Source organism: Lygodium microphyllum, chromosome 8, assembly GCF_053477565.2.
Source record: "Lygodium microphyllum isolate KBCC chromosome 8, Lygodium_microphyllum_v1.1.10, whole genome shotgun sequence".
NCBI classification, from domain to species: Eukaryota; Viridiplantae; Streptophyta; class Polypodiopsida; order Schizaeales; family Lygodiaceae; genus Lygodium; species Lygodium microphyllum.
Genome location: NC_141142.1, coordinates 16,279,269 through 16,293,502, shown reverse-complemented (window position 1 = coordinate 16,293,502; position 14,234 = coordinate 16,279,269). Strand labels below are relative to the sequence as shown.

General features: G+C 42.7%; 1 protein-coding gene across 2 annotated transcripts in view; it reads right to left on the bottom strand.

Annotated features, from left to right (window-relative positions):
- Nucleotides 1-14,234, bottom strand: part of SGR2 (shoot gravitropism 2 (SGR2)) — a 279,626-nt gene that overhangs the window by 141,448 nt on the left and 123,944 nt on the right. For both annotated transcript variants that reach the window (XR_015691565.1, XM_087682632.1), the window contains exon 7: nucleotides 7,223-7,273. Coding sequence is in view for 1 of the 2 variants with exons in the window: in XM_087682632.1 (XP_087538758.1) it covers nucleotides 7,223-7,273 (51 nt within the window). In the remaining variant the exon portion in view is untranslated. The remainder of the gene's footprint in view (nucleotides 1-7,222; nucleotides 7,274-14,234) is intronic.

Below are 14,234 nucleotides of genomic sequence, written 5' to 3'. Positions count from 1 at the left end.
CTCAAGGGGATAACTAGGAAGAAGGAGAAGAAGACAACGACGACTTTCCCATCTAGCCTTTTCTCCAGTCCTTGATAAAGCAGAAGAAGAAAAAGAAGAAGAAGAAAGGCCCTTGTCTAATGAATCACGTGACTCTTCACTCCAATGGTTCAATTTTGCTATTATTTTTCATAGCCAGAATCAAGAAAAGCAGGATCCTTGGATAGTGGATTGGAAAGAAGAAGAAGATGAAGAAGAAGGAGCCATGGTGGTTGTTTGCAAATAAAAGACTTCATCCCAATGCACCTTGTCCATTCCACCAACAGTCGTGGTGAGGATGTATACACAGGAGTCCGACATGCGGCCACAAAAGCAGGCGGTGCCTTCATAGTAAATGAAGTCAATCATGCCATCGATGCAAAAAAAAAAAGAAGAAAAGAAGAAGATGATTAAAGACCCCTTCCTTCAACTATCAACATGCACGAACGTTGATCTATGCCCAAGTGTTTCGAAACTTTGGTCTTGGATTCCAACTGCGAGGCAAAGACCATGGCATCTACAGTGTGTAGCCATAAGAAGAATGAAGCAGAAGAGAGAGATGGAAAGCTGTAACAGATCATGAAGATGCATAAGAGGAACATAGAGGCAAGAGAGAAAGAATGTGCAGCAGCGGTGATGCACCTGCCCCAAACATGTCCTGCTCCCCCCTATGTTTTCCATAGCAGAGACCATAGTTTTCTTGGTGTAGAAGTACAAGAAAGCACTAATATCCTCTGTTCATCATCCCCCATTCCTCTTACACCCTCCACGGAAGGATCGATTCTCTTGATCACATCTCTAGAAGGCCATGACAAGCCCCAAGTAGCTCGCACCATAAGGATGAAAGAGAAGAAGAAAGCCAAGACGCCCAATATTAGTTTGGTGGATAGTTTAGTTTAAGGCACGAATGAAAGAGGAAGACGAACAAAAAGAAGTAGACAAAGGAAGGAAGGCAGGTTCTTTTGGTGAGAGATATTATTAAGAGGCCGGCCTGCTCAGGCTACAATTGTAGAGCTTGAAGTAGGAGCATGATGAAGAGGAGACAAGAAAACAACCAATAGATGAGTCAGATTGAGGACAGGGATAAGGTGAAGCAAAAAAAAAAAAGAAGAAGAAGAGGAGTGTATTATGCTACACATCCACAACAATATTTCTACACAGAGGTCTCCCTTCTTGACAATTCGGTTGGGAGAAGTAGAAGGAAGGCCGATTGAAGTCATACCCTTCTCTATTACGTGCAAGGGATAGCATAAACAAGACGAGAGAGCGAGAGAGGCAAAGGACATGATTGACAAGAACACGACGTGACAGAAATCATGCAATAGCCAAAGAAATTCACCTTCTTGCAACATACATTTTCCATCTCAAGTGGCTTTGCTGAAGCACGAGGAGCATTGACGATAGGCTACATGCACGTACGGACGGAAAATGTCTCCAGATCCATCCCAAAATCTATCTCATCCCTTAAAAACCAGGCAAAAGCAGATGCGTCAATAAAAGATGCATCTCCCCACTGCCTAATGCATCAATAAAAGATGCGTCAAAATAAAAAATTTCTCTCATCTGTTGAAAATTAGAAAGTAGGCAGACAGGCACATTGGCTGGGTTTGAGAACACAAGCATAAGAAGAAGAAGAAGAAGAGGAAGGACCAGGCCTGGGGGGAGGGAAGAAGAAGAATCAGAGCACAAGGTCGAAGAGAAGAGAAGAAGAAGATGTGTGGTTGTCTGCGGAGGCCTTCCCTTCTCCACCAAATACCCAACCCCTCGATGCCTTCCAGCCTTGCCGGTTATCCCACCACAATCGACTCGGCACCCTAGCTTCTATGCCATCCCACCCTTGTGCCCCAACACATCTCATCATATCTTTTGCTTACCTTATCCCTAGCCCTAACGCAATATCTTATTTTCTCCTAACCCTCAACCATTTTTATAAAAAGAGAAAACCATTAACTTAAACATAAGTATTTAATTCAATAAACTACTCTTTAAAAAAATGAGGGATAAATTAAAAACATAACATTTAAGGAACTAGTGTATACTATTTGAGTAAGGGTTGTTTCCATGCTCTCCCTTTCTACCTATATAACTTTATCGAAAGCTCCCTATTACAAACCCTCATTAGCTTTACCTCCTCCTTAACTACCTCTCCCATAGACCTCAAGTATTCAACATCACCATTTCCTCAACACAATCTCAACTCCTCTTTCCCTTCTTGATCTTTATGTCCACATGGTCAACCCTCAATGTCCTTTTAAAGACAAAAATAATGACAACTTTAAAGGGAGACATAACACTATTGAAGAAACAAAAAGCTAAAGACATAAAACGTAATCACACATTCTAAAGTGTTAAAACACACCCCTGTGATGCCTATCAAAAGCAATCACAATGCAAACCCTTTTCCAAGGGGATAACTAGCTAAAACAAATTTATCGTCATAGCTAAAAATGCTAACAAAATGTCAAGTGTGTTTGGAGCTACATGATGGATCATCTTTCTTTTCCTATTGGACCGAGGAGTTGTGCTTATGATTCCTTGTGAAAGATAGAACCCTATCTTTTGGAGATTATACAAGTTTTTCAGTGTGGGAGTATTTGAGGCAGGAGTTCCCTTACTCTGGTGGTCGTGGATTTGGAGTCCCATACCCTACCATGGCTAGGCCTCATCCTTATGATCGAAGTTGTTTTACTAACAATTTTGGAAGTGTTTTGTGTTAGACAATGGTTCTTCTTTGACAAGGTTCGCGAGGACGCTTCACATTTCAGTGTGGGAGGAATATGATGACACTCAAAAGAAGCATAAAAACAAGGCACAAAAATGTCCATGCATATATCATAATTTTATCTTTTGTAAAAAAGATAACAAGTATATTGTTACAAAATCACTAAAATACACACTTACATGAGGGGACCACATCCACATCCACATCCACATCCACCATAATAAATAAATGGTATACACAAAAGTGTTACGTGCATGCATTGGTGAAGGGTAGGAATACTCAAAATTAAGGGCCAAAGGCCTTATAATATCAAATGTATCAAAGTTTCAAAGAAATAATAAAAATACGAAGGGGTGTGCTTTTTGGGGAAGAGGTGGGGTGGAGTGCACGAATGGTAATGTGCCTCTTTCCCTTCCTCTCTCTTGTCCTATGGCACATTCTCCTTTTTGGTGGTGCAAAAAGTTGTCCTCTCTCCTCTGTCTTTTGTGCAGACATTCTTCTTTTTCCTTTTTGTTCTTGTATAATTGTTGAAGCTATGGATGAAGATGATGAAGATAAAGAGTTTGTTCATTATTAAGTGGAAGATTTATGGTTTCTTTTTAGTTTTGAGATTAATGGCTCAGCCATGTGCATAGATTTTGCATGCTTCTACCTTGGTTTCATGTTTATTTCCTGCCGTGGGAGGGTTGCTGTCAGCAGGAGCAAAAATCAACTGGCGGAAGTCGGTCGGTTTCCTCACAGACCCGGACTCTAGCACGGAGTGGGACGTCCACCTGGGATTTAGATGGGTGAGCAGAGGACAGACCGTCCGGTACCTAGGGTTCCAGCTGGGACTCGACATCACTCCTGCCCAGCAGTTTCTTCTAGTCCTCAATTCTATTCGAAGAAAGCTGTCCTATTGGAGCACAGCTCGCCTCTCACTAGCCAGCCGAGCCTTGGTGGTTAACCAAGTCCTCCAAGTGACTGCCTGGTACATTGCCTTGTGTTGGTGCTTCTCCTCTCCCTGCGTAATGCAACTTCGCCGCCTAGTGTGGAATTTCCTTTGGTCCGGGTCAGACAGCTCTAGGGATTCCAGGGCCAAGGTAGCATGGGCGACCATCATACAATATCGGTCAAAGGGAGGGCTTGGGATCATAGACCCAGAGTATCAAAGTATGGCCCTCTTGGGCAAGCTAGTTGTCCGTAGCCTCACACCGGGAGGGCAGACCTAGAAGGTCCTATTGCAGGAGGGTCTTCAGGACTGTAGACCGAGGCTTGGCGGCGAGTGGAGACCGTCCTTGAGATGGATCTTCACGTCAGCCTAGATCACCCTTCCTACGCAGCTTGCTCCGCTTGTGGCAAGTCCTTCGTAAGGCCCTAATCCAAAGCCCCCTAGGCTGCTAGGAGGAGATAGACTATCAGCCGGTGATTTGGAACCCCCAGGTCAGGGACCGAGAAGGGGCATAGATTGGCGAGCGCCCCCACATCTAGTGGGCTGGTTGGGAGGCTGGCCTAGCTCGTACCATCAGGACATGGCAGGAGGTGTACAGGATAGCGGATGAGGAGGTGTTGTAGCAAGTATCAAGCTGCCACTGAGGAGTAGAGCTGAGGAGAAGGGAGATAGACGCAGCAATACCTCAGGAGTGGCTTGCTCCCCCGATACGAGAGCCGATAGAGCCTAGGGAGGTATGAGCCGCTAGGTTTTCAGCAGCACGCATCCCCTACAGGTGGCAGGAAGAGTGGGTGGCGCTCCACCTAGGACCTTTTTCACCGTGCAAGAGGGGGGGCGTCTGGCTCTTGACAGAGGGTAGCAGGATGAGGGGATAGCTATCCTTTCATGAAAGAGGATCCGGGTGATTGGCCTTCAGGGGAAGACATGGTGTTTGGACCCTTTAGTCTTTTGGCAGGAGCTTAGGGAGTGGCGCCTTTGGATCTAGAAAGGAAGGCCACTTGATGAGCTGGAGTGGGATCCGGGAGAGTGGCTTTGGCCAGTCACTATGGTCGCCAAGAAGCCACCGAGGTTCCTGGAGTACACCATCAAGATTGGCAAACACGTATTGATGCAGGAGGATATGGATTGAGCACCATCACATAGCAGGCACTAGGCGGAGCACAGCATCACGGAGCCATTCCGACGGACCTTTTGGCACCGCCTATGGGATAGCTGGAGGCCGAGGAGGGTATTGTATTTTTTATGGTTGGTGGCACATGGAGGCTTAGTGGTGGGAAGCTAGCTTGCCTAGATGCAGAAGGAGGGAGTTTGTAAGTGTTGCACATAGCAGTCTTTGGAAACCCCAAAGCACTGCCTTTGGTCGTGTGAGGCGTCACAGCTTGTGTGGAGAGGAGTATGCTGCATCCTTCGCTGCATAGCACCCAGCCTTGGATGTATCTCTTGGGGAGCTTTCTACTGGCAGGCGGTTAGCCAGGGCCATCACCTTCTGTATGAGGCCAGGATGCAAGATACGATATTCATTATCGAGGCAAGGTTGTGCGCAGTGGTCGGTTTAGAGGCTCTACCCATCCGCTAGGTACTGGAGCCCACAGTAGACCGCTCTGAGGTATGGGAAATCATAGGGAGTCTTACTGGTTGGCATATCTAAAAGGCGCGGTGTCACGTGGCTTTCGGCGAAGAGAGACTTTCAGTACAGGCGACCTTAGTAGAGCTTTGGACCTCCATCATCCACTCCCTTCGAGGCCGATGGGATTAGGTGCACGGCAAGTCCAGGGCGAGTCAGGAGCTCCGATGTCATTTCATGCGTACTTGGGACGGCCAGGAACTGTTCTTCATGATGCAGGCAGGCAGCCCCAGATGGCGATACACCCCCCCCTCCATGGCTTCTTGCCCCCATCCCCCCCAAACCGCCTTGAGAGGCTTGTATATATGATGTATCTGTGACTTTCATCAGCTCTAGCTTGTCTATTGAGTATGAGTACTCCGTTGTAATCAGTTTTTTTGAGTAATATAATCAACCACATTTTACTTGCAAAAAAAAAAGATGACTACAAAGGAAGATGAAATCACTAATGTCAAGCTATGGGTGTTGTCATCAGGTGGAAGATAGTTGACGCCAAGCCGCATGAGATTACACTAGCTCGAGGAAGGACTCCAAATTGCAAGACGTAGATTCCAAGGTGATGCTAGGAAAATAGAAGATGACACCAGGCAGATGGAAGCTAACGCCTATTGGTGGAGAGCCTCCAGATGATGAAAACGCAAAGTGGATGATGTTGCCAGCTGAAGAAGACCGATGTCTATGTGGAAAAATTGATGCCAAGCTAGAGCAACCTATCGCAAAGATGGGGAAAGCCTCCAAACGTAGACTTGATGATGAGGAAATATGGCGCCCAAAGGAGAAGCAGAACGGTGGCCACGAACTACGATGTCCTCCAATAGGGATATCGGCAGCAATGGTGAGAAGAGGGAAGAGTGTTGGAGTGACGGAGGAAGAGGTGTGAAGAATGATTGAGGTGGTATAGAATGAATGAAGTGACTATATATTTGTAGGCATAAGCTATCTAGGGTGATGCACCACTGTGTGGGCACCCACTGAAAAACTAGCCAAAATGTGGATACCAGCTCTTTTTGGAGCTGTGAGTGTGAAACCCTAAATGAAGTGTGTGAACAGAAGAAGTGGTTTCTCAACAATATCCACACCCTTGGAGATCTCGTAAGACTGCAACATGTCCCCTATGGAGAGACCTTGGATAAGAAATTTCCATATTAAAACATTCTGTTGGAAGGGAAGTTTAGATCTCCACAAAGCAAAGAAACCTATTATCCTTGGAAGACCAAACTTTATTTGTTTTCTCAGCCACCCAACTCTCATCCTCAATCATCTTATAGTAAATCTGATTGGCTGATCATTTTAAGAGATCATCGGGGCATATAAAAGCCCAGTACAACCATGGGAATGAAAGCTGAAATGCAAGCAAAGGGAAATTCTGCTGAAGCCATTCCTCCAAGCTGGTCCAAATCAGCCTATAACCATGAGGAACCTAAAAACATTGACGGATATGACAAAAAGAATAAACCCAATTTGATGAGAAATGACAACATCTCATACAATCCTCCTAACCCCCCCCCCCCCCCCCCCCAAACCCCCGGCACCTCAGGACCCTTTCTTTTTTCTAAAAATTATCAAATGCCACAAGAGAAACCTATGCAGACACTTTTATGTTGGAGCACTCTATGCAAGAGAGATATTGGGATTACCAACATAACATCAAGAATATCCCAAACATACACTTTTGGCAGCACAATCCCATCTCATATGAGGCTTTCTTTCTGGTATTTTATTTTCTAGTCATAGGACTTCTTTTATATAGTCATTCAATCATATTTGGTCATACTCTATGATGAAACATCATTTTTAGTTGTCCTATGTTTAGGCCTAATAGGTCATTTTGAAATCCCTCATTTAAATTTCCTTTAAGTTATTAATAGTTAGCAAACAAAAAATGTGGTGTTGTACAAACAAGTAGTTTAAAATGCCATGTTCATACCTGTGAGCAATAGTCATCCCTCTCCTCTTCCATACGTTGATTCAATTCTTCCTAATACATCATAACAAATGAAAAGTCATGGAAAGACAGTAGCTAAGGCCTAATAAACTAGGCCTTTAAAACCAATAAGTTCAAGAATTGCTTTGAATACCCGAAAACAAACTTATGAAAAAGTTAAAGCATATCAACCTCATTCAAGAAATGTCATAGGATGTAAAATATAGTCCTCAAATGTAGCAACATATAGAAGCCAACACAAGTTTATATCATTCAATTCAACATGAACAAGATAGGTGTCTAATTAACCTTTCTTCTTTTTGGAACTAGTACCAACTATCAAGCATTCTCATGGATCGGTTTGCAAAACCCATAACATGACAATAAACAAACACAAAGCTGAAAAGTAAAAAAACTGGCATCTAACTCACCTCCTAACCATAGAGACTCTTTGGCTCACTCCCAAGCTTGAGGTTAGCAACATGATTAGGTCTAGATGCAATGAATCACCAAGCATGAAAGAATTGCCACAAATGGACACTCTAATGTTAAAACAACCAGCCTAAGAATTGCCTGTAATGTCAAGACAACCAGCCTAAGCATTGTTTGTAAAATCATGCAAGTAGAAGAGCCTTGAGGGCAGAAGAGGCCCAATGAATGAAAGGCATGTTTTACTGCTTCCCAAAGTGCTAGGTTATGCATGAACTATGATGATTGAGAAACCCCAAACTGAATATTTGGCCATGTATTGTTTTAGTACAGCAGGCAACCAATAGAGTGTTGATAAGAGGGTTGTCAAATGTGTCTCTTGCATCCTAAAGAGTAAGCCTACAGCCTCACTCAACCTGAAAATGCTCTAGAAGCTGTCCAATGTACCCAGGAATCTCAAGACAATGTCCCCCTCAAGTGCAATAAATTATATAACCAAAAAGTGATGCCAATGGCCTAGATCATTATCAAGTGAGTGTTGAAATTTGGCCTTCAAGGTTGCGATATGCAACTCATCAAACCTAGTCAATAGTATATGGTCCCTATAAAAAATGAGAATCAGCAAATCATCCCCGTTTTTGTTCACATAAAGCGTGCTCTTAGTGTGTGTAAATTGTTGAACCAAGAGCAATCAAACGAGTGTGTATCTTTTAATACCATGCCCAAGGTGTCTCCTTCAAGCCATACAATGTCTTATGCAAATGGCACACCTTGCCCTCTCACCCTTTTTGAACAATGCCTGGGACGTTCAGTGATGTAAACCTCCTTGTGTAAACCTCCTTGTGTAAGTCACCATTCAAAAAAGTTATTTTCACATACAACTAATGCACATGCCAATCAAAGTGAACAACCAAAGCAACGGTACTACAAACAACAATCATACGTGAAGCAAGGGCAAAAGTCTCATCATAGTCAATCACATGTTGTCGAGCATATCCTTTGGCAACAAGCCTTGCCTTGCCTTGCAACACACAATGCTACTATCAGATCTACATTTTACTTTGTAACCCACTTTGCACCAATAGCACACTTGCTAGGAGGCAAGTCACATAACTCCCATGTGCCATTCTAATCAATGGAGTCCAACTTCAACTACATAGTTGACATCCAATGCTCATTCCATAAAGCATCCTCAAAAGAGATAGGTTCTTCATTGCAAGAAATAGCTACAAGTACTTGTGCAACAAAGTGATCATGTGTGTCGCAACTAGCTGCTATAGTTCTACCAACAAGTGAAGCAAGTTGTTTATAGTCGTGAAGGTGTCCAACAACTATCTAGGAACTGTTTTTGCCTTCCGAATAGCAGCCCTTTCATCAGCTATATATATCTTTAGTCATGCCCTAGTCGATGGTCCGAAAATCAGGCAGCTGGTCAATATGTATGTGCTGCTGGTTTTTCTGCTATACCACCTCAATAAGCTACTACAACAAACCAAAGCCAAGTGCACCTTGCTGAAACAAAGGTGAAAAACTATCAAACTTGCATTTTCAAAAAAACCACATCTCTACTCACAAAGATTTTGTTCGTAGAGGGTTGATACAAATGGCACCCTTTACCCTTTACTTACAGGCTGCATCCAATGAAAATGCATTCAACAACTTTATCTTTTTGCTTGTATCAACATGACTATTGCACAAAAGCATATGCCAAACAATCAAACTCACATATAGGACACCGCTAACTTACAACTATTCCAAGCCTCATAAGGCATACATTCATAAACTGTTTTTGTGGGGCATATCCAACTTTGGGGATAGCTCATTGTGTCAAAGCATACAGCAAGCCATCTCCATAAGAGCTCAACTTTTCCTCTCAGCCACACCATTTTGATGAGGCATAAAAGGTGTAGCATGCGGATGAGAAATACTCTATTCAGCCAAGAAAGCATAGAACTCATGTGACTTGTATTCTTGCCCTCTATCAGTACAGAGAGGAACAAGCTTACAATCTCCCCCTAACTACCATTTTTAGCCATGGCAAAGAAGCTCTTAAAGCATCCAAATACATCTGACTTGTACTTCAATACATATATCAAATAATGGTGTGTGAATTCATCAATGAATATCACAAAGTGCTAGCATCCCTTTATGGATTTGGATATGTATGGTGTGAACACAAGCTAGGATTTGCACTAGAAAAACACAAAATGTACAAATACAATTCGAACACAATAACTAAGACAATAACATAATAAATGCAACCCCTAAACACAATACTCAAAATGCAAAAATGTAAAACTCAAAACGCAAAAACATAAACATAAACAAAGAAGAAAGAGAACTCTAAAGTGAATGAATCTATGCTATAAATGAATGAGAGAATGTAGAGAATATTGAAGGGCAGAGTTATCCAACAACTAATGGCTCTCGTGAGAGTGGGCTGAGGAGGTATCGATGTGTCATCCATCGAAGACGGATCCTAAGTGTAGTAACCACCAATCGAAGCAAAGCCTGATGAAGAAAAGTGTTGAAAACATAAAAATGACTTGATGTAGATACAAATGCAAATCAAGCCAATACTAGAAATGCAAGACCACTAGGCTAGAAACCAAAACATAGCAATCTTTGGGGCTCGAACTCATAAACAGAGCAATGTAACTAGCCTGAAGATGATGGCAGTTGATCACTGAAGCAATTGGAAGCATGAAGACAGCTATAGATCACATAGCAGCAATTGCTACAAGAGGCTGGACAGCTAATCCAAGAGGATTGATGGTGGCTGAAACCTACAAGACAAGGATAGGGTTGAATGGTGAACAACCTATCTAATTATAGATGCAGAAGGATCCTCCCAAATTAGGGTTTTTCATGTGGGACATAAGCCTCATTAGATTTTGACCAAGTGATATAATTTCACCCGTTGAAATGAGTCTTGTTAGAAAAAGCGTGCTTGGCCAATGAGGAAGATGAACCATGAGGTGTTGGATAAGATGGGTAAGAAGGATAAGGTGGGTAGGAGGGAGGGAATAAGGAATAGAAGGTGGGTAGTCAGAAATAGGCAGAGTGTCCATATGGCACCGATGGTGGAGGCACTAGCACATGAATGTTTCCATAAGGTGCCGATGGAGGTGGAAGCACTAGAACACAGAAGCCATGTTCAAATGTCGGCTAGGGCACAATAGATTAACCAATAGGTCCACTAGGTGAAGCCATGGAACTATCTAGAACCGCTCCCCATTTGATGAAACTTTTGGTAATTTACATGTTTTGGGGTAGTTTTAAAAAGCAAATCAATATGGAATGAATTTTTTGCTCAACATATGGGATCACAGATATCACTACGCACAAGTTGCAATTTATGATCAACCTTCATAGATCCACTTCTAGGGAATAAAGCATGATGCATTTTGCCAAGAATACAGGTCTCACAAATTTTTTTGAATGGTGCCTTTAATGGAGAGAGATAAAGCACCATGACTTTGTTTCTAAGATGATGCAAGTTACCATAATTAGGGTGACCAAACTCAGTATGCCACAGCTCAATGTCATCCACTGTTTGAACAACCATTGCTAGTGCAGCCTCTAATGCTTTGCTCTCATATAAATCAAGCTTGTAGAGTCCATTGTACAATGTGCCCATAACCACCGAGGTCATTTCTATCACTATAGTCATGCACTAGTCAAAGATGTTGAAGTGTGAGAATCGGCAAAATGCTAATCACCAAGGCAATAGGAGAGCCAGACAACAGCAAAGGACATGAAGGATGATGCAAACGGGCACACCAGTTGCAAAAACGCAGGCTGATTCAGTGACTATGTGGAGATCAGCCTATTGCCAAGTCTAGAGCTGTAAATGCAAGGTAATCTAGGTGTCGATGATGAGGAAACTGCAAGCAACAGCTCGAGGGTGTCGAATCTTGATAACAAGGGAAAGGGTGATGTAGTATGGTGAGGGGATGTTAAGCTAGTGAAGAAACATTGATGGAGATAACTCGGGATCCATCCAAGGGTGCTCTATGCAATGAGATGCATAGAGTAGTATACTACATGATGAGAAAGTGCATGCAGCATGTGCCACTTCCATAGTGTCCCTCATGGGGAAATTGTTTGCTTATCCAAACGCCCTTTACAAGGATGATGAAATCATGCAATGCAAAAGAGAAGTTACAACAAGGGTCGCGAAGTCGATGTCGAAAACAAGTTCCAAAACCTATGTAAGACCATGAAAGGGTAGGAATCTCCTCGTCACCCTCGATGCCGATGCTTAAGAAGGAAGAGAAGCTTGATGCCAAGTTTCGTATGGTGCTGAGAACCATGAAGATGAGAATGAAGCAAACCAGCTAGAAAAGCAAGGTAGAATTCATCGCCATGATAGCATCAAGAGAGATGTTGCAGGATCGGTCTCTGGACACCGGACGGTGAGAAGCCTCCATGCTGGTAGAAGAGCAAATCGCCTAGAATGATGAAACCATGAAAGGAACAATGCACATCCCATGTCTCCATCCCAAGAAGGATTGATGCAAACCTACATGTTAGCTCGATAGTGAAAATACAAAATCCTATAAGAGAGATAAGAATCTACAAAATAGAGGTCAATAGTGAGATACTCCGAAGAAAAACAAAACAAAAAATGAGAGCTAAATGAAAGATGTGCAAAGAGTGCATATATGAGTGAATGCAGCAAAAGACTGAGAAGAAAAGACTAAGGATGTGGTCACCATTGCGTATGTCCATCAACAGGTTGCTACCAATGAGACACCTAACAAGGTGGAAAAGTGGTTCTACATGAAGGTGCAGAGGATGATCTACGAATGGATGCAAAGAGTGCAATGGGTGAGGAGCTAGTAGACTAATCAGCTAATCCTTCAAGGATAGTCAAAGATATAAGCTGCAGGGACTCTCTACGTGCCACATGTCTAGCAATCACTAGGGTACAAGGAGCAGATGGGGCAGCAAGAGGATGCATAGCCCCATTGGACTATCCAACAGGGGTGGAGGCAGTCACAACAATCTAGTAAGGCTTCTTAAGAGAAAGACCTTGGGTCTTAGTACAACACTCCTTGTCCACATGGTCTAATCTTTGTGTGTGTGCAAAACCTTTTTTTATTAGCGAGTCGTTGGTAGATGGGTTTTGTTTCTTTGTTTTCGTCGAAGGAAGGGGTATCACCCTTGTCTTGGCTTGCCTTCGTAGCTCATTATTTCTCTATTAGTTGGAACTATTGAAGTAAACGTATCTATGGTAGTACATTTAAACCTTATCCGAGTGAAGCCAAATTATGGTGGAAATAGTAGTGCCTTGATAATGTGATGTCAAAAGAGTCAAGAACTTGAGATGAGATAAAAGTTGTGATAAAAACAAGATATCTTCCACCATCTTTTGAAACCTTGAAGATGAACGAATTCTCTGGCCTTCAACAACTTGATTTAACCCTAGAATAGTATCACTCAAAGTTCGTTACCCTTTGAAAGTACACTCTACACATGTCCATTATTCAAGAGACTGCAAGATTTTTCCAAGGCTTGAATGAAGCAAGGGTAGGTGGAATATGGTGTGGAGAAAGAGAAAGTGCTAGGAGCGGAGATGGAGAACCAACTCCTACTATGCTGGATGCAGAAGTGAAGTGCAATCCAAGGTTTGAAATAAAGAAGAGAGAAAATCAAGGTGTGGATCAGAAGTGGGTGGGATGGTAGGTATTTAAGAAGAGTGGATTGCATGCTCGAATGAAACAAAAGGTGCAGCTATACCTGATGAAGAATGTCTGCTTCAAGAAGCCCCTTTATTGAAGTTTACATACTAAAAATCATTCAAATCCTGCACACCAAAAGAAAAAATAAGAGAATGTTTTGATTCATACGACTCAAAGCCATTGTATGCACTTGACACTAAGCATGGCAAAGATGAGGAAGATGGATCACCAGTCATCCCAAATGTCGTATGTCCTCCATGATCGCAGAGGTGGTCAGTCTCACCAGCCGATCCGAATGTAGGAGCAAAGCTGGTAGGAGGGGTGTAAGCTTAACTATATGTGATGCACAAGCACTCTTCAAACTTCTCTGTCATGAGACTAAAATCGGAAACAAGAGAAGAAAAAAGAAGGTGAAGGTAAGGGTAGCATATTATCTTTCTCACAGAGTCCACGATGCCTCCTTATTGTGAAGAAATGCTCTAAACGCAAAAAACATAAAACCAATCATACGACAAAGCACAAACTGATAAACTCGCAACACACTTAGGGTTAGGATTACGGTAACATAGAGACAGTGAACACAATGAATAATAAAGTGAATGAATAATGAATATATAGTGCTCATACAGCAAACACACTATGCTGTGAATATTGAATCTCGAACTCTTGTATCTCTGCAATCAAGGCAAAGATTATGAGCCGTAGAGTGTGTCATACTCCGAATGGATCCTGAATCGCAGCAAAGGTAGCCTCCGAGTAACAACGCCAACAAACGCAGTCAAGGAAGCCTGGATCTAATGCAAACAATAGTGCAAGAGAGAAAAAAACTAAAAACACAGGTACCTAAGGAGAGAGAAAATCCACACAATAGTTGTTAGGTGCAAACGCAGCAAACAATA